Source organism: Hibiscus syriacus, unplaced genomic scaffold (genome assembly GCF_006381635.1).
Source record: "Hibiscus syriacus cultivar Baekdansim isolate YM2019G1 unplaced genomic scaffold, ASM638163v2 tig00111993_pilon, whole genome shotgun sequence".
NCBI lineage: Eukaryota > Viridiplantae > Streptophyta > Magnoliopsida > Malvales > Malvaceae > Hibiscus > Hibiscus syriacus.
In genome coordinates this window covers 658,037-683,837 of record NW_024063232.1, presented here as the reverse complement: position 1 = coordinate 683,837, position 25,801 = coordinate 658,037, and the positions used below count along the sequence as shown (strand labels likewise).

General features: G+C 34.9%; 1 protein-coding gene and 1 pseudogene across 3 annotated transcripts in view; one reads left to right on the top strand and one right to left on the bottom strand.

The window, feature by feature from the left end:
- Window positions 1-694: 694 nt before the first annotated feature.
- Window positions 695-5,583, top strand: LOC120173944 (annotated as a pseudogene).
- Window positions 5,584-6,289: 706 nt separating this feature from the next.
- Window positions 6,290-25,801, bottom strand: part of LOC120173951 (non-lysosomal glucosylceramidase-like) — a 46,037-nt gene continuing 26,525 nt past the window's right edge. For 2 of the 3 annotated variants that reach the window (XM_039180973.1, XM_039180975.1), the window contains 13 exons: window positions 14,202-14,302; window positions 13,893-13,996; window positions 13,756-13,809; window positions 13,352-13,407; window positions 13,154-13,192; window positions 12,897-13,041; window positions 9,539-9,720; window positions 9,392-9,459; window positions 8,513-8,585; window positions 8,383-8,444; window positions 7,369-8,296; window positions 6,919-7,209; window positions 6,290-6,615 (listed from right to left, as the gene is read on the bottom strand). In XM_039180973.1, coding sequence (XP_039036904.1) covers window positions 6,339-6,615; window positions 6,919-7,209; window positions 7,369-8,296; window positions 8,383-8,444; window positions 8,513-8,585; window positions 9,392-9,459; window positions 9,539-9,720; window positions 12,897-13,041; window positions 13,154-13,192; window positions 13,352-13,407; window positions 13,756-13,809; window positions 13,893-13,996; window positions 14,202-14,302 — 2,380 coding nt within the window. In that variant the 3' untranslated portion in view covers window positions 6,290-6,338. Of the gene's footprint in view, window positions 6,616-6,918; window positions 7,210-7,368; window positions 8,297-8,382; window positions 8,445-8,512; window positions 8,586-9,391; window positions 9,460-9,538; window positions 9,721-12,896; window positions 13,042-13,153; window positions 13,209-13,351; window positions 13,408-13,755; window positions 13,816-13,892; window positions 13,997-14,201; window positions 14,303-25,801 lie in introns of those variants that run through there. The other variant, XM_039180974.1, reaches the window with a different exon arrangement.

Below are 25,801 nucleotides of genomic sequence, written 5' to 3'. Positions count from 1 at the left end.
AAAATAAATTTGGGGTTAAAAAATCATAACAAAATGATATTGTTTGGTTTAATTTTTTTTTTGAAACAATCTCACATGGCTAAGAAACATAGAAGAGCATCCCAAAAGTCTAAAGAGTAAAACTATGAGAACAAAACAATCTCACATTGTTAAGAAACATAGAAGAGCATCACAACTAACTTCTATAAATAATAGAGGTAATTTGGCATTTAAAATTATGGAGTCTTTTGATGAGCATTGAGTGAACTATTATTTCACTTCAATCAAGCTCGAATTTTAGGCTTCAATCGAGCTTCTAATTTTTTTTTAGTTCAAGCCTTTTTTAGTTCAAGCCTTTTTTAGTTCAAGTTTCAATATTATATTTCGAGTTTGAGTTGAACTTGATAATTTTTAGCTTGTGAGTTCGAGTCGAGTTGAGCTTACTTTTAAAGTTTTCAAGTTCAAGTCGAGCTCAACAATACTCGAGTTCGACTTGGCTCGTTTAACAAACGACGTTGTTTGGTTTAATTTTTTTTTTAAAAAAACAAAATTTCTAATTTTTTTCGTTTTTCAGCTGATCCGGTTCGAACGGTTCAACGATTCTGACCGGTTCACTAGTAGCAATTCAACCGGTTTAGATTGAACCGGACTAGCATACGTTTCCCGGTTGAACCAGTTGAACCGGCCGGTCCGGTCTAGTCTGATTTTCAAAACAATGGGAATAGGCGAGAAAGAAAATAGTGGGGGAATAAGCGGGAAGAAGGGAAAGGTGCGCCTTGAGATACGTCTTCGACGTGGCAGGTGACTCGGCAAAGATGCACTGCAACAAACGCGCATTAGGTGCTGACTCGGTAAAAGGGTGTTATATCAGGAATATTTGGGGAAACGCCGTTTTTTTTTCGCCATTTAGTTGAGTGCAGGGAGCAAGATTGTGTCTACAAACACACCATCGAGGATATCAAGGAGTGTAACATGTGCGTTTTTCTTTTTCTTTTCGTCTTAATTATACTTGCACTTTTTTTTTCTCTTTTTAAATTGGTGTGCTTGCGCCATTTTTCATAGGATTTGGATCAGCAGAACACTTAGAAAGGGCTAAAAGAGAGTAATATTTTATATTGAATGTAACTTGTGAGATGAGCGAAGTTGTTCTATGGTTTTATCTCCAATGAATTTTGTTAATAGCTAATGGAAATTGTTCTATTTTTGTGTCTCTTGAATTTGCTAAAGAACTTACCTTTGATGCAGTCTAAAATGCAAACCCTGGAATTTCTTTAATATATTAGTATCTATTCGGTTTTATCGGTTCGGATGATTGTTAATACTTAATATGCAAAATTTCATGGCTGCAGGTACAAGCTAGGTTTTTGTCCTAATGGTCCTAACTGCAGATATACGCATGCAAAGCTCCCAGGACCTCCGCCTCCTGTAGAAGAGGTCCTGCAGTAGATTCAACAATTAAGTGCTTACAATTATAACAACAAATTCTTTCAACACCGCAATGCTGGCTTTCCCCAACAAACTGAAAAACCTCAGATTCCACAAGCTCATATGACGTAAACCAAGGAGCAGCTGGAAAACCTTTGGGGACTGAATCTACTAATGTGCAGCAACAGCAGCAAGTTCAACAACCACAACAACAGGGCAGCCAGACCTGCTATACCTTTGCCTCAAGGAATATATAGGTGTGTTAAGAGTCCTGCGGTCTGAGTTCTGTTAACCGTTAATTGTATTTTGTTTTGGACAGAGTTATGAGATATCCTTTATTCAATAATAACTGCCCAAATGAATTCTGATTTCTGTCATTATATATAAAGGTGTAATTAGCATCATAAAAACCTAAACTAGGTAGTTGTTCATTTTATTACACATTTATGCTGTATTATTCAACTTTAGTGATTTGAATCATTTTCTATTCTTTTATGAGTTGTTTTCCACCTTCAAGCTCTTGTATTATTTATTTTGCAGGGGCATCTAAGAATATGTCAATGCCTGTATTGGACCAGATGGTACTGTTAAGGGTTGAATAAATTTTATCTTCTCCTTTTCTCTTTCGTGTACAAATAGAAATGAGGTTATTATAAACTAAACTTGTTGAATCTTTAGATACAATAAACATCTTTCTTTTGGTGAAAAGGATTTAGAAAATTAATGTATACTCTTTTTTCTTTTAGAATTTCAGAGTATTTTTGTCCAACTGGACTATCTTGTTTATAAGGGTGTTCTGTACTCTGGTGTCGGTGTGTTTATTTTTTAGTCTTGTTGGTTTAGGTGTCTGAAAGAAAATCAGGACCCCCCTCCTATGTAGTGCATATTTTGTTTCATTTGACCATTAAGTTCACTGCTTCGTGTCTTTTCTACTTTATATGTTATGACGTGATCCAGTGGGAGAAATGACAAGAAGAGGATGATATAATAAGAATGATTTACATGAACAATGAGAATGGAAGTTATGAATTAGTTTTCAGTAATCAATTCAAGAGTTGGATTCATAAAATTAAGTTATAGTTGTAACACTGTTGTAGAACGAATTAAATTGTTCAATGGTAAGAACCCTCATTATAAATCTATGCTTAAGTTTTCCTGAAACTCTGTAAGGAGTGATTGTATTGATTTTGCATTTGTCAATTTGTCAAATGGGTTGAAAACTTATATGCCTAAAAATCCTCAAGTTTAATTTCAGCTTTATGACCGACGATCTAACAGTAATAAGCCATGTCTTGAGCTGCTTATTACAATACTTCGTTTTTCGTTTGGTGATTGGTTACTGTTGTGAACTTTGATTGATTGCATCTGTTTGTTTTTGTTGTTTCTGGTTGGTTTTTTGGTGTGTTGTACAGGAGTTTTTGGTTGTGTTTATAGACTGATTTTTGTATCTGTGGTTTTATTTTGGGTTATTAATAAAATTGAGGTACTCTTTTCCTCCTTATGTTCGTAGAGAAACCATTGTGTATTTCTTCAGATATGAAGGGGGTTTTTTAATGAGACCTCTCATTTCTATCAAAAAAAAAAAAATTAGCTGTTGGCAGTCTTCTACCTTATACCAAGCAGACAGAATCTGTTAGCCGTTCTATTATTTTCTTTCTAAATTTGACATTATTTTCGGTGTTAAATTACATGTTGTTTCGGTGACTAACTTTGTTTAATTTTTTTACTCTCAAATATGGCACCCTGGGTATTTTATTGTTAAAAGTTGCAACCATGAAAATCTCAAACTATCTGTTCAACAAGGAGTATAGACAACTCAAAGAAGCAATGAGGCTAAACTGACTGATGCTTTTGATTCTTCTGAAAATGTGATTTTTGATCTTCTCCGTTAACCATATGCTGCATTTACAGGTACTTCAGAAATCTAAAATCATATATCTACTCAATTTGGGAACTCATACATGTGTTATTCTGAAATAACTCTTTACCTGTAAGTCTTGCATTACTAGCTAGTCAGTTCACAAGTAGGGCTTATGTATTACCATTAGTCCAAAATGTTGTCTTTTTATGTCTGTTGTTTTAGGCATTACATAGTCCTGTCTCTTTAGAGTTGTGCCAAGATGACATCCAAAGTTGGTGGATCTGTTGCTGGTGGCAACTGGAAACAGGCTCATGGAACAATTGAACTGCACATTATGGATGGAATTTCTCAGTAAAATGGTTAGTCTGTTTCTCCATCCTCCTCCCCTCTCCTTCTAAAACAAAATTTTCTATGAAGATAAGTTTTATGGAACTAAAATATTTTCTATGAAGATATCCTTGGCATGTTTTGACATTTTGTGTTTTCAAGATATAATATTGCTACATTTGTAGTTGTTGATTAGTTTACTGCCTTTTGTTTGCAAGATTCTGATGACTAATTGCTGCTTGATATGTAGTTATGTAAGCTGTCCTTCCACAGAACTTGCCATTTGAGGAACCCTTGCAATGAGAACTTACTGGTATAGGTATGATTCCAGCATTTGAAGGTTAAGCCTTAATGATGATCAATGATATTTTATGTCAGCAATATTTTTGTCATCGTATTAGGTTAATACCCCACTTTATAAGAATTATTTATCTGCTTTTACCATGTATCATTTATCTTTAATATGGTGTCTGCAATAGACAATGTCACAATGTTTTATCCTGTGATGTTATATTTGGTGAATTGTAGTTTAACCTTATTAATGCACTTGCAGATAAGCAGAGATTGCCTAGCGTTAGACCCTTCTGTTGGTGAGCAATTGGCCTCCTTGCTTTATCTTGAACCATATTGTGAGCTTATAGTATGCTTATTGTATTTTACTTTTCTGATATCTGATTTTGATAACAATAGAAATAAAATTTTTAGAATAAGTATGGGAAATTTGAAAAAGAAGGAATGAAAGAGAGGGAAGCAAATCTTGTGTTCTAGTGCTTGCTTGAATGCTAGTTAGTATGAACCCGTTTACATGCACAAATATGAGGTCCTTGTATGGGTAAGTATGGGTTAGAGACACATACGGGCTAATAGCCTCCTAATAAATCATACTATGAAGGTGACAGTAGTGATAAGATTGTGTGGACTCAAGTGTTTTGGGGAGTCGAGTTCTGATGTGCCTAGTGCTTACCAGAGCAATCTATATGATTATTTAATTTTCAACAGGAGATTGATTAGAAACTAACCAACTGAGGTGTATATTGTAATTTGCAAAAGGTTTGTGGAAGTATAAGATTAGTATTGTTTCAAACTACTTAAGAAGAAAATGCAGTTAAAACATCTTAGTTTGGGCTATGGCATTGCCTTCATTTTACCATGCTTTTAGGTTGAGGATATATTGTTTAATCCCATGGGGTACGGGCAATTTCACTGGAAGCAGAATCAAAATGTGAACGAGAGAAAGCAAAGGGAGTCGATTCAAATAATACAGAGATCCCGGACATTGTTCCATTTGAGTAAAATGAAGAAGAGAAAGAGGAAGAAAATGAGGAGGCTGAAAGCTTCGGTTCTCTGGCTCAGGGAAGGGGAAGAGGCAGAGGAATAATGTGGTCCCCTCACATGCCACTAGCTTGTGGTGCCCATGCCTGGCATGAGAGGCTTTCCACCTATGATGCTTTTGATATGGACCAGTTGCACCTGATGGTTTTGGGATGCCATATCTTTTTGGTGCTTCCCGTCCTTTTGCTCCGTATGGGCCGAGGGTTTTTGGAGATTTTAGAGGTCCTGCATTTGGCATGATGTTTCCAGGACGAGCTCCGCAACCTGGGGCAGTGTTTCCATCTGGTGGAATGGGGATGGTGATGGCGTCCTCCATTTGGGGGGCATGGGACCCACAGATGCAAATCTTGCTCTCAAGGTGGCCGGCCCATTGGCATGCCTCCTATGTTTCCCCTACCTCCAGCACCAATGACAGATTTAGTGCAGGATTAGAGCAGGGTAGAGGCCAGGAAATGGGTGATCTAGGCAGTGGGTTGGATGATAAGACACAGTAGCAGAAAGGACAAAAGGCTCACAACGAAGATCAGTTTGCTGCTTGAAACAGCCTCAGGAATGACGACAATGAAAGCAAGGATGAGGCACCCCGGATGTCAAGGCATGGTGAAGGGAAGAAGAAACGGAAAAGTTTGGAAGATGATGCCACTGCTTCTGATCGCTAGATGTGAAGCAAACTGTTCTCCTAGTTGTTATACCTGCTTTCAAACACACCGTCTACACATTTTTTTATTACTGTTTCATCTTTCAATTGTCATTTTTGGAGAAAAGCTTAGGTTTAGATTATGTTTTGGTTCAGAATGTCCAACTATTTTGATTATTGTGTAATATTTAAACACCAGTTGATGAGAAATGTTATAGAAGCATGCGGCGTACCAGTTATACCGTTAAAGATGGTATAAGCCTACATACCTATTAGAAGAATTAGATGCATTATGTTTAAAATTCAAGGATTTAAGTTCCAATTGGCATTATTCAGAATTAGATAAACTTTAATAAAAAAAATTTGGGTAACCTGCATGTTAGTACATAAAATATTACTTTTGTTTCATTTTGGTACTCAAAGCTTTTTTATTTTAAATTCATATTTGACGTTTAATTTAGATTTCATTTTGGTATCTTGGTGTTAAAAACTTGAGTATGAAACCAAAATTTGAATAATAAAGTAGGTACTAAATATGTAATTTACCCTAAAGGATTCTATCCAACCACTGCGCTTGCTACGACAATAATGAAGTGAACACCAAAATTAGAATGCGTAGTTGCAAATGAAATCAAAACAATGTTCAAAGAACAAAAATTCACTATTTTTAAGCACACCATATAATTGTGCAAAAACTTTAAAATGCTTATCTGGCGTCAATGAATGAGTTTTTCAATTATTGAATAGCGCATTGCACACTCACTACAGCAGTAACAATTAAGCCAACATTCTCTTGCAAGTATATTCGAATATAATCTGGAAAAGACTTGGGGAACCTTGATCTTCAGGCAATTTTAGAAGGCGAGCAACTTTGGAGAATCCGGTATGGTGTGTACGTAGGGAATCTGCCTTCACTTGGGATTTTAGGTTCTGCTTTGCAAGTTTTGGTCTTGATAATGCCCATTGCATTGCCCATATGGCCAACGGACGCATGTATGTTAGAGATCTATACTGATCCTCTGTGTTCCAACCTTCCGGGGTTTGAAATGAGTAACTGTCAACATATATGCAATATGGTGAACAAATGAATATTCAAACAATAATCATCGAAGCCATTGAGTGGCCTAAGTGGTAAAAAGGAAATGTTTCAGGTTCAAACAACTGTCTGCGGTGTGTGTTGTCAATTGCTAAGAAAAATTCTAAAAAGATATTACCATATAATCACTCCCACTCAAAGGCAACTCTCACAATCTGTGAATTCCATTCGGTTTATTTCTCAAACATTAGGGGGAAGCTTTCCACAAAAATTCATACCATCACCAATTAAATGAAAAAAAGAAGGAAATGTCAATCTTACCCAAGTCCTTCTTCAGACCACACAGATTCAAAGATTCCACTTGCAGTATGAAATGCCATATCCACCAAATCTTCATGGATCATTGTTGCAGCCACTGCATATGTAACTCCAGACCATATTTCTCTCGATTGCATCGACGACATATCGACTCTTCCGTCGGGCAGCATCCCGTTTACAGCCCCTCGCTTCCCACCTTTCACTTTTAAGACATTGTAATTGTATACCTTCTCTAACGCGCTTCTTGCTTTGACCTCGTCAACTATTGGAAAAAGACCACATGCCCTTGCATACCTACAAAGCCATTGTAATTCATTACCACATGAACAAAACAATATAAAGAGGTTTAAACTGCATATAAAGAAGTATAATTTTCTAACCAAAATCATATTATAGATTATGGAAGAAGTAATAATGAACTAGAAGTTTCAAATTATGTCCATTGTTACGGACCATTGGCCGGCCAACTGATCAGCCTGAATAGACGAACTTGTGTGACTACCACTGTCGTCGTAATTGAAGTAAGAGCCATTCCACAATTTCTGATAGACATCTTTTGCTTTCAGAAACTTGTACCAAAAGTAATCTTCAGAACCCTTGTCTCCTACTTCACGTGCCAAAGCAGATGCAGCCTGTAAGGCTGCTACCCAGAGCCCACCACTGTAGGCACTTACACCAGACACAGACCATGTATCGTATGTCTGATCGGGGAAGCCGTCATTCTCAATCATCCCATCACCATCCTTGTCAAATTGCTCCATATAAGCCATTGCAACATAAACAGAGGGCCAAACAGATTCTGCAAACTTCTTGTCACCGGTGGCAATGACATCCCTGTAAACTTGGAGAACAAATTTCGGATTCAAGTCTTTCCATCGATCAGTGTCGTAAAGGCAATACGCATTTACTTCAAACCACGGGTCATCGACTCCAATATCATGTGGAACAGCTCCAAGAACTTTTCTCAGAACCATCTGTCCATCATGTAAAAGTTTCATCTTGCTAGGATCATGCATCATTACTGCAGCAGCAAAATCTCTTTGGATGCTGAGCTGAAGTTTAGGAAACAACATGATCAGTGCAAAAGATGCATAAAAGTGAACATCATAGGTGTTCCACATGTGATACTCAATTCCTTCGAGATAAAGGAATTGACCAATGTTTTCTTCTCCTTCTTGAAGCAAATTTGTTCCTAAAGCCGAATTCGATGCAGTTGGAGTGTGTATTTGCTCAAGTATATTAGTCATCCTTCCTAGAATGTCAATGGCAGTATCATTTTGATGGCGAACACCAATAATATTTTTCAATACTAACTGAGATCTATCAAGGGAAAACTTCTTTCCTCCAATGCTTACTAAACTATGGACTGGAGGTGATCCATCTGTGGTACAAACAAAAAAGGGAAATATTAGCACAAGTCCTTTACAAGAAATCCAATCTTAAGAAATGAGTGCAATATACAGACACCTGTCCAGATCGTCCCCCCTGAATTAAGATAATAGAGCTCATTGAATAAAGTGATAGGGTACCTGTTGAGAGGGTTCAAAAAATAGGGTCTGGTAGCACAAGTAATTGCAAATAATAAGACTGAACTAACCATTCAGGGGTCCTCTTGTCTTCAAGTACAGGCCTTTGCCATGCTTCAATCTGTGATTCCCAATGGGTGTGTTCTATGTTTAAAAAAAATAACATATCAAAATGCAAAATAGGTACTGGAAACAAAATTTTATTTTCCATTTGGTGTTTATTTTTTTTCATTTTTTTAAATTGAAAACATTTTCTGTTTTTTCATTTTTTGGAAAAAAAATCATATTTTATTTTTTAAAAAATAAAAAATAAATTTGATAAATAGAAAAAAAATCAATAATGAAAAAATAAAACCGGAGAAGTAAAATAAAAAAGTTATTACATTTATATGGACTTGAACTAAGGTTAAAAGTTTGATTTTTAAAAATCGTTCAAAAAAAGTTTTCTTTTTTAACTTTGTATGGATTTGAACCAGAGTTAATTCATCAATAAACTAAAATTTTAAAAACTCTTGTTTATCACTTTTCCAATTTTACAAAGCATTAATAACAATGAAAATAAAAGCTTTTTAGATTATTGAATTGACTCTAGTTCAAATTCATATAAATGCAAAAACAAAATTCCAAAAATGACTAATTATCAAATTTCTAACCCTGATTCAAATCCATGCTTTTTTTTTATTTTTTTTATGTTTCTATTCTTGGAAAAATATGTAACAAACCTTATTTTCATATTTTCCTTATTATAAAGCAAATTTTTTATTTTAATATGTCAAACATGTTTTTAATTTTCAACTATAGAAAATAAAATTTATTTTTAAAATAACAATAGAAAATAAAGGCGAAAAATATTTTCAGAAACAAAACAGACTTGGATTCTAATGTTTATATAAAATTTACTGGTATAAAATTAAAAACCAATATTAACACAGATAACAGGGGATTATTACCAAGAAGAGCATCAAGTGCAATATTTGCTGCAGCATTTCCATCGGTTCCATAGAACTTCGTATAACGCCTGCAATGCATACACTACTCAGCAAGCAAATAAGCTTTCAGGTAGGGAAATTTCTTCTACAAGTATGTTAACCACAAACCTGTAATAAGTCTTTCCACCATGAAAGTTTACTTCAGGACAGTCCCACGCCAATGAAAATGTAACAGTGCGTACAGCATCAGATGGAACCGTCACGGAAGCTGCAATGGCTGCACCAATAGAGGACCCTCGTTCCGAATACACTGATGCTTCAGTAGATCTCAAATGCTCGAAAGAGCCATGCTACAAAAACAGTTTCGGATGTCCTAATTTCAGTTTACCTTAACAAAGATTTAAGCACGAGTTCTATGTGGGCAGAAGCAATGAAGTGTAGGATTTGGATAGTGCCACTGCTAACTGCAAATCAATCGCAGACTATTTGGCTAGAATCGAACTTGTTGAATAATTGCATATGAAAAGGGTCATCAAAATTAATGTTTTTTAAGGAAGACTTACAGCTAATGATATGAATGTTAATGGCCTAATTACAGATGAAAAGGGTTGTTGATGGAAACAAATGGATTGAGTCTGTAGTTGATGGTTAATCTTTTTTGGCTCGGGTGGAAAGTCGCAATCGGAGTAACGATGACCGTTAGCCGGTGAATTTCTGTGAAAGAAAGGATGAGAAAGGTGACGTGAGAAAGACGATAACTCTTGATAAAATGAGAGAATGGAAAAGAAGTTGGATCCCCGTTTTAATATTTTTTCGGGGTATAAATACTCCAACTATAGGGTGACTGGTATCAGACTAAAGGTCATCATGCCTGTTAGTAGGCTAACAGACAGATATGGTTGCCAATTATCGAATTTGACTTTTTCAAAGATAATATTAAAGACCGAGGAATACATGCTTCGAAGAACGGTCCCGACGAAAGATGATTCTAGATATGGTATTTTTTTTATAGGAAGTGGAGACCTCATTAAAAAAACCCTTCATGATTAATAGAACACCAATCGATATTCCTTAATCAGCAAAAGAAGGAAAAGAGTGCCTCAAATTTCATTAATAACTGAAAGATGACATAATGTTTAAAACAGCCAATCCCCTTACAAAAACAACCCAATACCAGCCTTGGCTAAGGTATCAGCTTCTATATTAGTTGTTCTGTCCACCCATCTGATAGCACCCTCGGAAGCTCTTATCATAGCAGCAATTTCTTTGGCTAAATCAAGAAAAACTGTAGGACAGTTATCAGAATTCTTAACCCAATCCACTGCAAGTTTGCTATCAGGTTCAACAAACCACTGAGTCTTAAAACTCTGAAGAATATACTCAAAGGTAATTAAACCCCTCTTGACGGCTATAAGCTCCAACAGAGTAGGAGGGCCTGGACCAGCAGATTCTTTGAAAGATCCCTTGATATCGCTAACCTCATCTCTTAATAAACCACCTGCACCGCTCTTTCGCCAATCATTGCAAACTGCTGCATCCACATTCAATTTTAGATAGCTCTTAGGAGGGGGAATCCAGGAGACAACTTTATGAGGCTAATTTGTAGAAGAACAACAATAATCTGCAATAGATGGATCACTAATAATAGAGTCTCTGAAGTAGAAACCTCGTTAAACTTAGCTAAAAACCAAGAAGCAAGTCTAATCCTAGTCATGAAAAATAGCTCAATCTGATCTAAGGACCTTCCTTCGGACACCACTTCATTTCTGAATTTCCAAATAGTCCAAAGCACTACTCCCGGAATTAAGGACCAAACAGAAGAAGCAGGCACCATATCATGCCAAGCAAGTAAAAATCATTTAGCATCAACATGAAGAACCGAACTAACTTTCCAAATATTCAGAAACTTATTCCAAAGGGACCATGCCACCGTGCAAGTGAAAATAGATGAGTGACAGATTCAATCTCTTTTTTGCACAAAGGACAAGAAATATCAACAATCCCCGAAACCCCTCTTTTCTGTAATTCAAACTTTACTGCTAACTTCTGATGCGCTAATTGCCACATAAAAGCTTCTACTTTTGGAGGCACCAACCCCCTCCAAATACATTTCTCCCAAAATTTGCCTTCTACCGATTCAAGATAACAGGTCTTCAAACAAGAGTTGACAGAAAAAAACCTTCGCCGTTCCCTCTCCAAATCAAACCATCTTTAGATTCTTGGGAGAGACTAAAATTATGAATGATAGCTAGTAAATTTGAAAATTGTTCCAGCTCCCAATCATACAGGTTTCTTCTCAACTGAACATACCAAAACCACCCGGAAGATTTGAACTCACCAAACACATTTAAAGTCCCAAACTGATTTAAAGAAAGAGCAAATAGTCTCGGAAAAACAGTTTTCAAAGGATGATCCAGAGCCCAAATATCAAACCAAAACCTGATGCTCACCCCATTACCCACTTTGACTTGAAACATGCTTCGAACCTTAGCACCAAACTGATCATCTTTATAATGATTATTAACCACTGATTTCCAAATACAAGAAGCATTTGTTGGTAATTTGCTAGTGAAAAAAATCATATTAGTGTTCAGATTGTAATTGGAACAAATCATCTTCTTCCAAATTGATTCCCTATCATTAGCAAACTTCCAGGACCATTCTCTAATAATGCCCTATTCATAAAATTAATATTCAGCACACCCAGACTACCACAGCTTCTTGGTTTACACACTGTGGACCAGTTGACCCAGTACATTTTCTTAGACTCTGCCCCTCCTCCCCATATAAAATTAGTTATGATGGAATTCAACCTAGAATTCACTGCTGCTGGAATTTTAAACATAGACAGAAAATAAGTAGGTAGAGAGCACAATACCGATTTCAACAATACCAATCTCCCTGCCAAAGAGTTTTTTCCTTCCACCCGATAGCTTCTTAAAAAATTTCAGAACAACCGGATCCCACAGAGCAGAAGAATTCCTGTTTGCTCCAAGTGGCAGTCCTAAATAATCCGACGGGAAAGTACCAACTGCACACCCAAGGTCACCTGCCCACTCCTTGATCTCTTCCTCACTAATGTTAATGCCAAATAATTTGCTTTTGCTGAGATTAAGCTGGAGACCGGACATTAATTCAAAAACTCTTAAGACTCTCTTAAAGTTTAAAATATGCGTCTTGGATGCATTACAGAAAATTATTAGGTGGTCTGCAAATTGCAGGTGAGATAATATATAAGAACCGTCATCTTTACCGATTCCAGATATGATATGATCTCTCCAGGAGACTTCTGGGGGCTCTGCTTAGAGGATGGTCTCCCAAAGATCCTTGCTAACATAGATTTAGCAATTTCTGAAGGGTCTTCTCCGGAAGTATAACAATGGTCATAAAAACTAATGGTTTTTAAGGAAAACTTTAGCCAATGATATGCGAAGTTAATGGCTAATGAAGAAATGAAAAGTCAATGATAATGATCATATAATGAATAGTGCACACATGGACATGGAGGGAAACAAAGTCAACATACCTCTTTTATTTCTTGCCACATTTCTTTTGCAGTTATGCCTTCTGAGTTCCCAGATACCAAAAAGCTAGGGCATTCCGAAACACGAACAACATCAGTCTCCTGCGCTGCGATTGCAAATGTCACAGGAGGTAGCTCATCGGCAGTACTGTACCAATAATACTAGGCGTTACTTGTAGAAACTAAAAAGTAGTGCAAAGCTATTCAACAGATCAAACCAAGCCGAAACATTTTCCCCCCATATTCACTGTTGACCTTACATGTGATGTAAAAGGACACCATGCACACCATCCTTCATCCTAGCAAAATCGGTTCCTTGATATGTTAGTACAAAAATTATGCGACAAAGAAGAAGAAGATTCCGACCAGGAAGAAACTAATCGATAAGCACAGATGGACACACGTGAATATGTGTGTGTGCGTGTCTACGTAAGCTTAGGGAATTATGACACACTTACATTATTTTTGAATTGGAGTGACGACCAGAAAATTCAGATACTCCTCCCACAGAATTCTGAGAAGATATGTACAAAAATGTTGAATGAATGACTATAAATTGAGTGGTATTAAAAGAAAGGGTAAACTACTCAAATGACAGTTTAATTATGGAATTGGTGTCAACATGACCACCAAACTTTCAATTTTAACAATTTAACCACATAACTATTTAAATGGTTTCAATATAGCCGTCTGCCATTAGCTACACCGTTTGTTTTGTAACGGCAGACGGATACATTGAAACCACTTAAATAGTTATATGATTATATTATCAAATCTGAAAGTATGGTGGTCATGTCGACACCAACCCTATAATTAAGTTGTCATTTGAGTATTTACCATGAAAGAAAAAATAGCTACTCACAGCCCAAGTGAAAAGCAACGTGACATCTGCGGTGGTGTTTCCCGTGTTATATAGCTTAACCATAAAAAATCAACTGATCAATCCCTAAACAAGTTGTGATTAACCATTGCAAAGCAATTTTTTAGAACCATTCTCACAGTGAAAGTAAAAACTGTAACGGGAAAGCTGCTTTCTTTGTAATTATGGGGAATAACAGGTGAAATTTGTCGACAAACAATTTTAAGTGCTGGGTCAGGTTCACCTGCATTTTAAGACAGGATGGTGATCACTCAATAAGTCAATAGTTTGAATTATGATGTATGTGAAAGAAACAAACTGGATTGAGAGGTCATTCCAATAATAATGTCTATGTCAAACCCGATCCGGAATAATTAATCAATAGATTGAAAACCGTTAGTTTTAAAAAAAGAAAAAAAAATAGCCAAAAGTTCAACACTTGTGGATACCTTCATATATTGTCCAAGCCCTTGGGTATAAAGCATGATATGTAGAATTAGAACCCCTAAGATTCCAATCCCAAGAACCAATTCCTGAGACCGCATCTTCTCTGTTGATGCACATGATATTAGTAACGAGTAAGATAAACAATTTTTTCTTGTTATGTAACATGTCACATCTCAAAATTCAGGTTAGTAAGTTTATTGAGTGGGTGGTCGGTTTAGATTTAACTTTTTTACGGATAATTTTGAAATAAAAAGGATTTTTGATAAATTTTTTATTCAAATATAGGTTGATATGAATTTGAAGTTAAAAAGTTGATTCCAGAGTTTTGCAATTAATATTCATATTTATTTTATTTCAATCCTTTTTTAAAAAAAATAAAATTTTAATTAAAAGTATTAAAAAATGAACTTTAAAATTAAAATAAGGACTAAATTGAAAAGAAAGTAAACCTGTGAATGGCCAAAAGCAACAACCAATTTGAAAGTTAGTTATCTCCTAGGATTTTAAAATGCTATTCTCGTTCATTTTTCCCGCCTCATTTTTAAGCAATCTCTCCATTGATTTACCTCTCAAAACCAAATTGTTGAACTATGTTTTATAATACTTTGACATAACAAATTAAGACAAAATGTTTTTAGACTTGATTGAATTTATTCAAAGTTTTCAAAAATAATTCAAAATCCATTAAACTAGAATTTGAGCACAAAATAGTTTTCAGGATACGTAGTACCGATACTGTTCTTACAGTATCGATACTACATGAACAGTACCAATACTGTTCGTGTGGTACCAATACCAAAAGTAAGAGAAGTATTGACACTCTCTACGTAGTATTGATACTATCAGTTGTTTTCCAAATTGCTTAAATTCCAGAATGCAAAATAGGTATCGATACTCAAAGGGGTACCGATACTACTTTACACAATGGTATCGATACCAAGAAGCATAGTATCGATACTGGTCAAGCCCAACGGTATTTAACGGCTAGTTTATTTAAAAATTACAAAGATAATAACGATACTCATTAAAAGAGTATTGATACTCCCTGTCCTGGGCAGTTTTATTTTGCAAAAAATTTATTCCCAACGGCTAAAAATGACCACAAACTCATTCCAACATATAAAAATAAGTTGAAGACACTTGAAGAAGGTTGGAACACCTATCCAAACAATCAAACACAAGAGAAAAGCTTTTCGTTCTTATTTTCCTTTCTCATGTAAATAATAGTGTTTTAGTAAGCTTAGTCTTTGTAAACACCTTCTTTAAGAGGTTTTCTTGTTTACATATTTTATTCCTATGAAAGGGGATTGGTTCTAGCTTAGCCTTTGAAAAGCTTTGAAGTTGTAAATGTTATCTCTTTACCCTGGAAAACGAAAGAACAAATTAGTGAATTTGTTAGAAAATCATAAATGAGGAACTTAGGTAGTGAATGTAGACTTGGTTGAGAAGTCGAACCACTATAAATCTTGTGCGAATTGTCTATCTCTTTTTACTCCTTACTCCCTAAACTCAAAAAGCCAATTCACCCCTCGTGGCAATATTCGATTGTTTGATTTGAGCTTAATCGAAATCCCAACAATTGATATCAGATCTTGACTCATTAGAAGGTCTAACAACCTTGAGACGATCCTTGAAGAACCTCTATCAATTCCCGATGCAACCGAGAAGATGGAAGACTCCCAACTAATCGACAAGCCTCCGTACTTCAATAGAGTCAACTACCGTCATTGGAATAAATTAATGAAGTTGATCATCCAATCCAACGATCTTGATGAATGGGAGATGATCGAGAATGGCTACTCTTATCCAAAGAAGAAGACAAAGGAGTGGAGTGCCCAAGAACGTAAGAAAAATCAACAAAATGATAAGGCCATGCACATGTTTTGTGCATTTGGTCCTGATCTTTATGAAGGAGTTTATTCTTGTTCAAATGTCAACGAGCTTTGCAATAAGCTCGAAAAGATTCATGGAAATAAGAAAGAAGAACCAACTAAGGTGGTGTCCTAATGACTCTTGAAGAGCCCGAGGTATCTTCTAACTCTAGTGATTCTAATTCGTATTCTTTTAATAAGTTACAAGATGCATACGATGAATTATTTTTGGAGTTTGAGACCATGAACTCAAAATACAAGAAAATTATTTCAAAACTTAAAGTTGAAAATAATTTTCTTTTGAAAACTAAAGTTGAATTTGAAAAACAAAACGAAATTTTGAAAAAAGATTTAGAGCTTTCAAAAATGAAAATTAAAAATTTTGAAAAAGAAAGTTTTGATTTAAAGGTTAAGTTTGAATGCTTAACAAAAGAAAACGAAATCGTTTTAAATAATTCTTCTAATTTCATAATAACAAAATGCTCACATTGTCATTATCATGGTCACAAGGATACTTGTCCTTTAAAGAAAGGAAAACGTTTTAAAATTAAACAAGTATGAATTCCTAATGGAACAAGGGGCATTGAAACTAATGTTCAAGGATCCAAAGTAATTTGGATACCAAAATCCACATAAATGTCTCTTGTAGGTGTGTGAGAGCAATGGTGATGAAAGTGAAGACACTCAAATGCTCTAGCCACACTTGAGATGGAATGGGTAATCTCTAAGCTTATTTTGATTATCTTGCATAATTGGTTTCTCATTTAGTTTAAGCATGTATGAGTTTTGATTTTAAATAATTTTATGTTTTCTATCTCATGTATATTAAAAAGTGTCGTGATGAACATTTTCTAAAGTTTTAATGTTTTTCATAAATATTTGTTCATCATAATAATTTTTTGTCAAATTTGGTTTTAATATTTTGTTTTTACAAATTTTAATTTTTAACCTTAATTTAAATGTTTATGTATGTGATTTATTGCAAATGATATCTCTCTAGCAATTGATATCAATTTTTCAAATATATAACATTTTTTAATAGTTTTATGCACATGCACTTAAATACAAAAATTGGTATTGCATAAAGTATATTAGACTTCGAAATATTGAATTTCATGTGCTACTAACATGTTTGTTCATCTTTGTTGAAATTCAATGTCTTTTAAGTGTCATGCCTTTAAAGTTAAATTTTTTGTTTGGGATTCATTTATTGACGGGAACTTTGATTTTTCAAATGATTTTATGTTAAAATTTACCGCTTACTCTCCATTGTTATTTTTTAACTTTAAAATTGAATTATTTTTTATATAACAAAAAATGAGAAATATGAGTTTGAAAAATTCAATTTCTCAATGAAAAGAGAGGAGTTTTAATAATTTCCAAATATTTCCCTTTTTTCATGAAATGTTTTATTAAAGTGGGGTTTTGCCAAAACAATTTTTCAAATATTTTGTTATATCAAAAAGGGGAGATTGTTAAACTATGTTTTATAATATTTTAATATAACAAATTAAGGTAAAATGTTTTTGGACTTGATTGAATTTGTTCAAAGTTTTCAAAAATAATTCAAAGTTCATTAAACTAGAATTTGAGCACAAAACAGTTTTCAGGGTATATAGTATCGATATTGTTCTTACAGTATCAATATTACATTAACGGTATCGATACTGTTCGTATGATATTGATACCAAAGGTAAGAGAAGTATCGATACTCTCTAGATAGTATCGATACTATCAGTTGTTTTCCAAATTACTCAAATTCTAAAATGCAAAATAGGTATCGATACTCAAAGGGGTACCGATACTACTTTACACAGTGATATCGATACCATGAAGCATAGTATCGATACTGGTCAAGCCCACCGATCTTTAACAGTTAATTTATTTAAAAATTACAAAGGTAGTACAAATACTCATTAAAGGAGTACCGATACTCCATGTCCTGAGCATTTTATTTTGCAGAAAATTTATCCCCAATGACTCCCAAAACATCCCAATGGCTAGAAATGACTACAAACTCATTCCAACATATAAAAACAAGTTGAGGATACTTGAAAAAAGTTGGAACACCTATCCAAGCAATCAAACACAAGAGAAAAGCTTTTCATTCTTATTTTCCTTTCTCTTGTAAACATTAGTGTTTTAGTGAGCTTAATCTTTATAAATACCTTCTTTTAAGATGTTTTTTGTTTACATATTTTACTCCTTTGAAAGGGGATTGGTTTTAGCTTAGCTTTTTAAAATCTAGTGAGTTGTGAAGGTTATCTCTTTATCCTGAAAAAAGAAAGAATAAATTAGTGAATTTGTTAGAAAATCCTAAGTGAGAAGCTTAGGTAGCGAATGTAGACTTGGTTGAGAAGTCGAACCACTATAAATCTTGTGCAAATTGTCTCTCTCTTTTTACTCCTTACTCCCTAAACTCAAAAAGCCAATTCACCCCTTGTGACAATATTCAGTTGTTCAATTTGAGCTTCATCGAAATCCCAACACAAATAATAACCTTCATTTCAAATCACCCAAACACAAATTTCACTCTTAAAATTTTCAACAAATCATACAAAAATTATCTTTTTCTCTCTTTTCTAAGTTATTTTCAAGGGAATTTTCATCAAATCATCTCCTAGTTCATTTTTCTACTTCAACTAAGGTAAAATCCATCTTCCAATTCATGAATCTAAATGATTTTTTTTTCAAAATAGGTTTTGATCCTTTGTAATGATAAATTCGGAAAATTATGAGTTTCTTGAGGATCTTGAATATTTAATGGTAAAGTTCAATATTCTTTGTTAAATTCTGATTTCTAAATGATTTTGGTTTGTTTTTGTTAGATTAAGAAGTTTATAAATTGGTTTTAACAAATCAAATCAACTTTCTAAAGCTTTGATGATTTTTCTTAGTAATCTCATGAAATTTCTAAAAAAATAAAATTCAAGATTTAAAGAATTAGATCTAAATTTCATCATCCTAAATAAATCATAAGAGGTGATTAAAGCTTAAAAATCAATAAGAAAGAAAATGATTGAATAGAATCAAGTTTTACCTAAATCGACAAGTTTTAAATTAATAGAGATATGACTTGGGTCATTGATATTGCTGAGTGTGTTAATGATTTGTTACTGTTAGTAATGCCAACTTTTGTTGTGATTATGTGTATAAATCATTGGATCTATTGGCACCATCATCTAGAAAATCTAAAAGAAACGAGTAGATCGGTTGAATTTCAACAAACTTGCAAAGGAGGAATCAATAAGTATTCTTACCTGTAGGTTATGTAAGTGTAAGGGTGTATGAATTATAGAAATGAGTTGTTCTACCCTTGTTCCACCCTTACTTAGAGTTTCCAAGTTTAGAGACATAATTTGTATATAAAGATATAATATGTCCTATTGAAAAAGATAAGAATGAAATAACAGACTTACTCTGTTTTCTACATGGTATCATGTTAGAGCTATCAATCCAATTTTCGATTCTCTTAAATCAATTCCTGTTCAACTCTATTTTTTTAATGGCTAATCAGGATCCCTCAGCATCTGAAATCACTTCCCAGACCAGCCCCTCTCAATCTAATTTTCAGATTTCAGATTTTCAGACTAGCAAAGGAAAAATCACCTCTGGTGTGAACATTGTAAGAAACTAGTCATTTGATAGATCAATGTTGGAAGCTGCACGGAAAACCAACCGATTAGCAGCCCACAAGGTCCAGGTTTCAAAAGGAGGCCATATTGCCTCTCAAGATGATTCCTCAAGCAGTTATAGCAAGAAACAGATAGAGGTGCTACAGCAGATTTTGAGCAGTATGACAGCCAAATATACTGCTACTGAAGGTAATATTCCATATGCTTCATCGGTACAATGGATAATAGACTTGGGTGCATCATATCATATGACAGGAAATATTGATCTCTTGGAGGAATATAGTGAAAGCAGCTTACTAGCTTCTATCAAAATAGTATATGGCTCTCTCACTATAGTCAAAGGGAGTGGTTATGTTACATTAAACAAAAATCTACTACTTCATAATGTCATCTATGTTCCTAGACTTGCATGCAATCTGTTGTCAGTCAGCAAATTAATTAAAGATTCTGGTAGTAATGTTGTGTTTGGTACTGGTGGTTGCATTTTTCAGGCACATGGCTTGAAGAGGGTGATTGGCAGTGCTAGGCTGGGCAAAGGATTGTACACCCTTGGAGGTAAAGCATCTCAAAATCATACCTTATCTAGTGCTTTTAGGAAACTAGTTTTATCTTCTGATCTCAATACCAATAAAATTATGTTATAACACTCTAGATAAGGTCATCCTAGTTTTTTATATCTTTCCAAAATGTTACCAAACTTATTTATAAATAAAGATCCATCTTTGTTTTCCTGTGAAATTTGTCTAGTTAAACACACCAGAAAACCATATATTGCAGCCAAATTTGAACCATCAACACCTTTTTTCATCATCCATAGTGACATTTGGGGCCCTTCTCCTGTTAAAAATATTTCTGGGTATAAGTGGCTTGTGTCTTTTATAGATGATTACTCTAGGACAACATAGGTATTCTTAATGAGAGAAAAGAATGAGGTTGAGTCTCTTTTTAAAAGATTTTAACAAAAAGTTGAAACCCAATTTGACACAAAAATCAACCTTATTTTTCAGGAACAGAAATTCAGAGAGAGAGTTATAAGGAATTTCAACCTGTTCAAACTAATATTTCGTTACAGCCTATCCTTTCTTTACCTATTACTGTCTTTCCACAGTCGGCTAGCACTGTTCCAATTCCTAGTGAGGGTGATGGGAATAACCTAAATAACTCTAATGAATTACCTTCCTCCTTATCTAAGTATCCTAGTCCATGCAAAACACCATCCACCACTACTAAAAATGCACCTAACAATGACCCTGAAACCATAACTCCCCAACCGAAGCAACTCGGTGTTTACTCAAGAAGGAAAGATGTTGATGAAGAAATCAGTCAGCCTAGCATTTACCAAGAACCAGATTTGGATCCTGTTGCAGCTGAAACAAAAGGTAATGATTGTTCCCAAGAGGCTACTGCTGTTGATCTTGATGACTTTCCTATTGCTATTAGGAAGGGGGTAAGAAAATACACTGCTCATCCCATAAATAAGTATGTTGCATATGGGAAATTACACTCTAATTTCAGGGCCTTCACTGCCAGCATTAACAGTGTGAAAATCCCAAGAAATGTGACAGAAACATTTCAATCTTTTGAGTGGAAAAAGGCTGTGGAAGAGGAGATAAAAGCATTGCAAAAGAATAAGACATGGAGTTTGACATATTTTCTAGAAGGGAAGAGAGCTGTTGGATGCAGGTGGATATTAATAGTCAAATATCATTTGGATGGGAGTGTGGAAAGATACAAGGCAAGGCTGGTTGCTAAAGGCTTTTCTCAGTCTTATGGCATCGACTACCAGGAGACTTTTGCACCGGTTGCAAAATTGAATACCATCATAATATTGTTATCAGTAACTGTTCACATTGACTGGAAATTGCATCAGCTGAACATAAAGAATGCCTTTCTGAATGGGAACCATTAAGAAGACGTATACATAGAAGTCCCCCCGGATTAGAAGGAAATGTCACTAAGAAAATTGTGTGCAAGCTCAATAAATCCTTATATGGCTTAAAAGAGTCTCTCAGAGCTTGGTTTGATCGATTTGCTAAGGCTATAACACATAATGGTTTCCAACAAAGCCAAGCGGATCATACACTATTTAGAAAAATTACACCGAGTGGTAAGATAAACATCCTAATTGTCTATGTAGATGATATAATTATAACTGGCAGTAGAAAAAATAGAAAAGCTAAAGATGGATCTTGCAAAGGAGTTTGAAACCAAGGATTTAGGGAGTATGAGGTATTTCCTGGGTATGTAAGTCGCAAGGTCCGAGGAAGGGCTGGTCATAAACCAGTGTAAGTATGTTTTGGATCTTCTTGAAGACTCTGGGATGCTTGACTGTATACCAGTTGAAACTCCAATGGAGCCAAGCTTGAAGTTTTGCAAGGAAAGGAATGGAAATCCAGTAAACAAGGAAACCTACCAAAGGTTAGTTGGGAAGTTGATCTACCTTTCACTGACCAGGCCTGATATTGCATACTCAGTGAGCATTGTCATCCAACATATGAGTGATCCTCGAGAAAAACATTTGGAAGTTGTTAACAGAATTATAAGGTTCTTGAAGTTTACCCCATGAGCAGGACTTATATTTAGAAAAAAATCAAGACAGAACAGTGAAGGTTTATACGGATGCAAGCTGGGGAGGTGAATTAACTGATAGAAGGTCAGTGAGTGGCTATTGTACCTACGTTTGGGGTAATTTGGTGACTTGAAGAAGTAAGAAACAAGCAGTTGTCTCTCGAAGTAGTATTGAGTGAGTTTAGAGCAATGGCTCTCGAAATATGTGGAGAAATGTGGATTAAAAGACTGCTCACAGAATTGGACTTAGATGACAAGAAGAATTTTGAGATTTTTAGTGATAGTCAATCAGCTATGAGTATAGCAAAAAACCCAGTGCAACATGATAGAACAAAGCATATTGAGATGGATAGACATTTTATTTACGAGAAGGTCAACAATGGAGTTGCAAATCTGCAGTACACTCCGACGAAGAAATAGCTGGTAGATATCTTCACCAAAGCCCTTCCACGAGTGACTTTCGATGAGCTGTCATTCAAACTGGGTATATACAACATATATACACCAGTTTGAGGGGGAGTATAGGTTATGTAAGTGTAAGGGTGTAGGAATTATAGAAATGAATTGTTTCATCCCTTAAGTTAAGAGATTCTATAATTATTCTTTCTGTTTTTCAATCCCTTATTTCAAGGGATTACATCTCTTAGGATTAGTATCTTTCCTTACTTAGGGTTTCCTAGTTTAGAGACATAATTTGTATATAAAGATGTAATATGTCCTACTGAAAAAGATAAGAATGAAATAAGAGAGACTTACTCTGTTTTCTACATTACTCACCGACAATCAGTTGGTCTAGTAGAATAAAACACTAACAAAGCCGGCTATAAGGGTAGCACCTTTAGCGATTGCTCAGGGCCCCAACTTTTTTAATCTTATTATTTACCTTTATAATTGAGGCTCTATAAATTTTTTAATCCCATTTTTTTATCTTTCTAACTGAAGCTTCTAATTTTTTAATCATATTTTTTACCTTACAATTAAGGTCCCCAATTTTTTATAATCTAACTTTCTACCTTTATAATTGAGGCCTCTAATTTTTTTAATCTCACTTTCTACCTTTATAGGTGAAGCCCCTAATTTTTTTAATCTCATTTTCTACCTTTATAAATGAGGCGTCTTGTATCACCCCAAATTTTAGGCTAGTTGTTTCAGGTTTACCCAAGATGCATGTGGACCTCGTGGAGTTTGTAATTAGAGTCGTTGGGCCAAGTTGGGCTTAATTGAGTTGAAATTGAGCCCAAATGAGTTATAAAAAAAAAGTGATTTTTGAATATAAGGCAAAATGTGAATGACCAAAAGTGCAATTAGACCATTGCTATAAATCAAGGCTGATTTTAAGGGATTTTGGATGAGGTTGGACGTGGGTTTTAAAGGGGGAACCATTTCCACCCTTGTCTTCTCTTCTATCTTCATCTTCCCTTTTCTCCAAGCTTTCATAGATCCAAGATGGATGATAAGAGTTCCTTGTCTCTATCAACTTCTAATCCGTCTTTAGTCCTCCTACAACTATTTATGTTAAGAAAATCATTGTCTTTCCTTGTTTGGCTAGAGAAAAAGGGAGAATCAACCAAGTCTCAAAGAAAGTAAAGTTTGTTGAGAAAGTAAATTCATTTTAGGATTCTTTAGCCAAGGTAATGTATTTCTAATTTTTTGGAGTATTAAGGCATTCATAAGCATGAAGTTTTGTTAAGATTTATGTATTTGAGTATTTTAAGGTTTATGCTTGATTTCATGATTAAATGACATTTTAAATGTAAAACATGTATTTTTATAACACTTTATGACCCTAAGTAACTTTCTAAAGTTTTAGCACATGATTAGGAACAAAACTAAGGTCTTTGGGATAATTTTTTGGCGTTTCCCAAGCTTAAATAAGACATTTCTAGGTTCGAGTATAGATACTAGATGAACAATATCGATACTGGATGAACTGAGACGAACTTTAGGCAAATTTAGTGGGGAGTATCGATACTGCTGAGGAGAGTATCAGTATCGATACTGCCCCTACAATATCCATACTCAAGGTAATAGTATCAAATTGGGCCACTTTTCAACAAATAGAGGTCATTTTTTTACCGATACTCATGTGGGTATCGATACTTGATCCTAAGATATCAATACTATAAGTAGAGTATCGATACTACATACTTTGGATGGTTAGATTTGACTTTATTAAGGCCCGTAAGAGTCAAAGATGAACCATAATGATGGAACTTAGTCCATAAGGGACATAAAGGACCAAGAGGGTCTAAAACCACTTATAGGAGTGGGTTACAATCGAAGTAACACTGTTAGACGTAATACATCCAAGTGTCTTCAATCGAGCATGTATTGAATAATTAAGAACAAGGGATCATTGTAGAGGATATACCGGCAAGCGGTATGATAAGCTAATCAGATCACGTAACAAAGGAAATCAAATACTACTAGAACGTCGATGAATCGAGAATGTACAAGTTGTCCCTCTAATTCAAGGATGAATTGAGGAAAGTGCGATAAGAGCAATTAGAGTGTTGCTACTTAGTAATGAACCCGAGTCGGATATCAGACTAGTTAGTATTCCAACAAGTGAACAACAAGCGCAGTAATCGTCGTAAAATCATGAAACACGTAAAGACCTCTTTAAAGACCAAAGTGGCTAAAATGCACATAGGTAACGAATGACCAAAATATAGCAACGTAATAAACTAATAAATTCTTACATAACTATCTAGAAAAGAAAGTGAGCGAGATAGCAACTAGTGAGCGGATGACCTCGCTTTAATGTGTCCAACTATGCTAGGGTGTAGTCAAGCTACCTTAGCTATTCTAGTGGGGCATTGTCAGCGTTATGAGACCTTAGGCATCCTTAAAGCTTGTCTTGACGGCGGTTTGAGATCAAGTCAACGCTTTAGTTGACCGAGAATTATACTGATATTATGTGACACTGGGTTCCCCTTCATTAACTACCTGATTACTATGTGAGACCAGGAGATCATTCAATAGTTTAGTGAGAATTGTATTGATATTATGTGATATCGAGTTTCCTCAGGTAACTAGTGTCTGATGGCTATGTGATATCAGATACTAGCAGTGTTGCATTCATATAATGCACAGCAGAATCAGTGTCGCAATTAGATAATACAAAACAATTACAGTTAGTGTGAGTAAAGAAAAAATAGAGGTGTACTCATTGTGCGACCCTTAACAGATGATTAAGAGATGCATAAGGTTCCTACTTCAGCGATAGAACAGTTAAACCTTAAGTAGGTAGCACTTGATTTAGATCATGCATGTAACTATTGCTTAATATCGTGTCTTCAACATGCTTATACTTACGAGACTCATAATGTTGCTCTAGATTAGCGATTATACTGCTAGGCTTTGTAAGCTCAATGTTCGGATATTTTGCGTTCGCAGGTTATTAGCTTGTGTCGTTCATGGAACACCGTTGCAGCAGAACTTCCAACATCTCTTACAAAGTATTGTATTGTAGCTTTAGTAGGCATATGTATTAATAAGACCCTTATTATTGTATTCAGATTTATA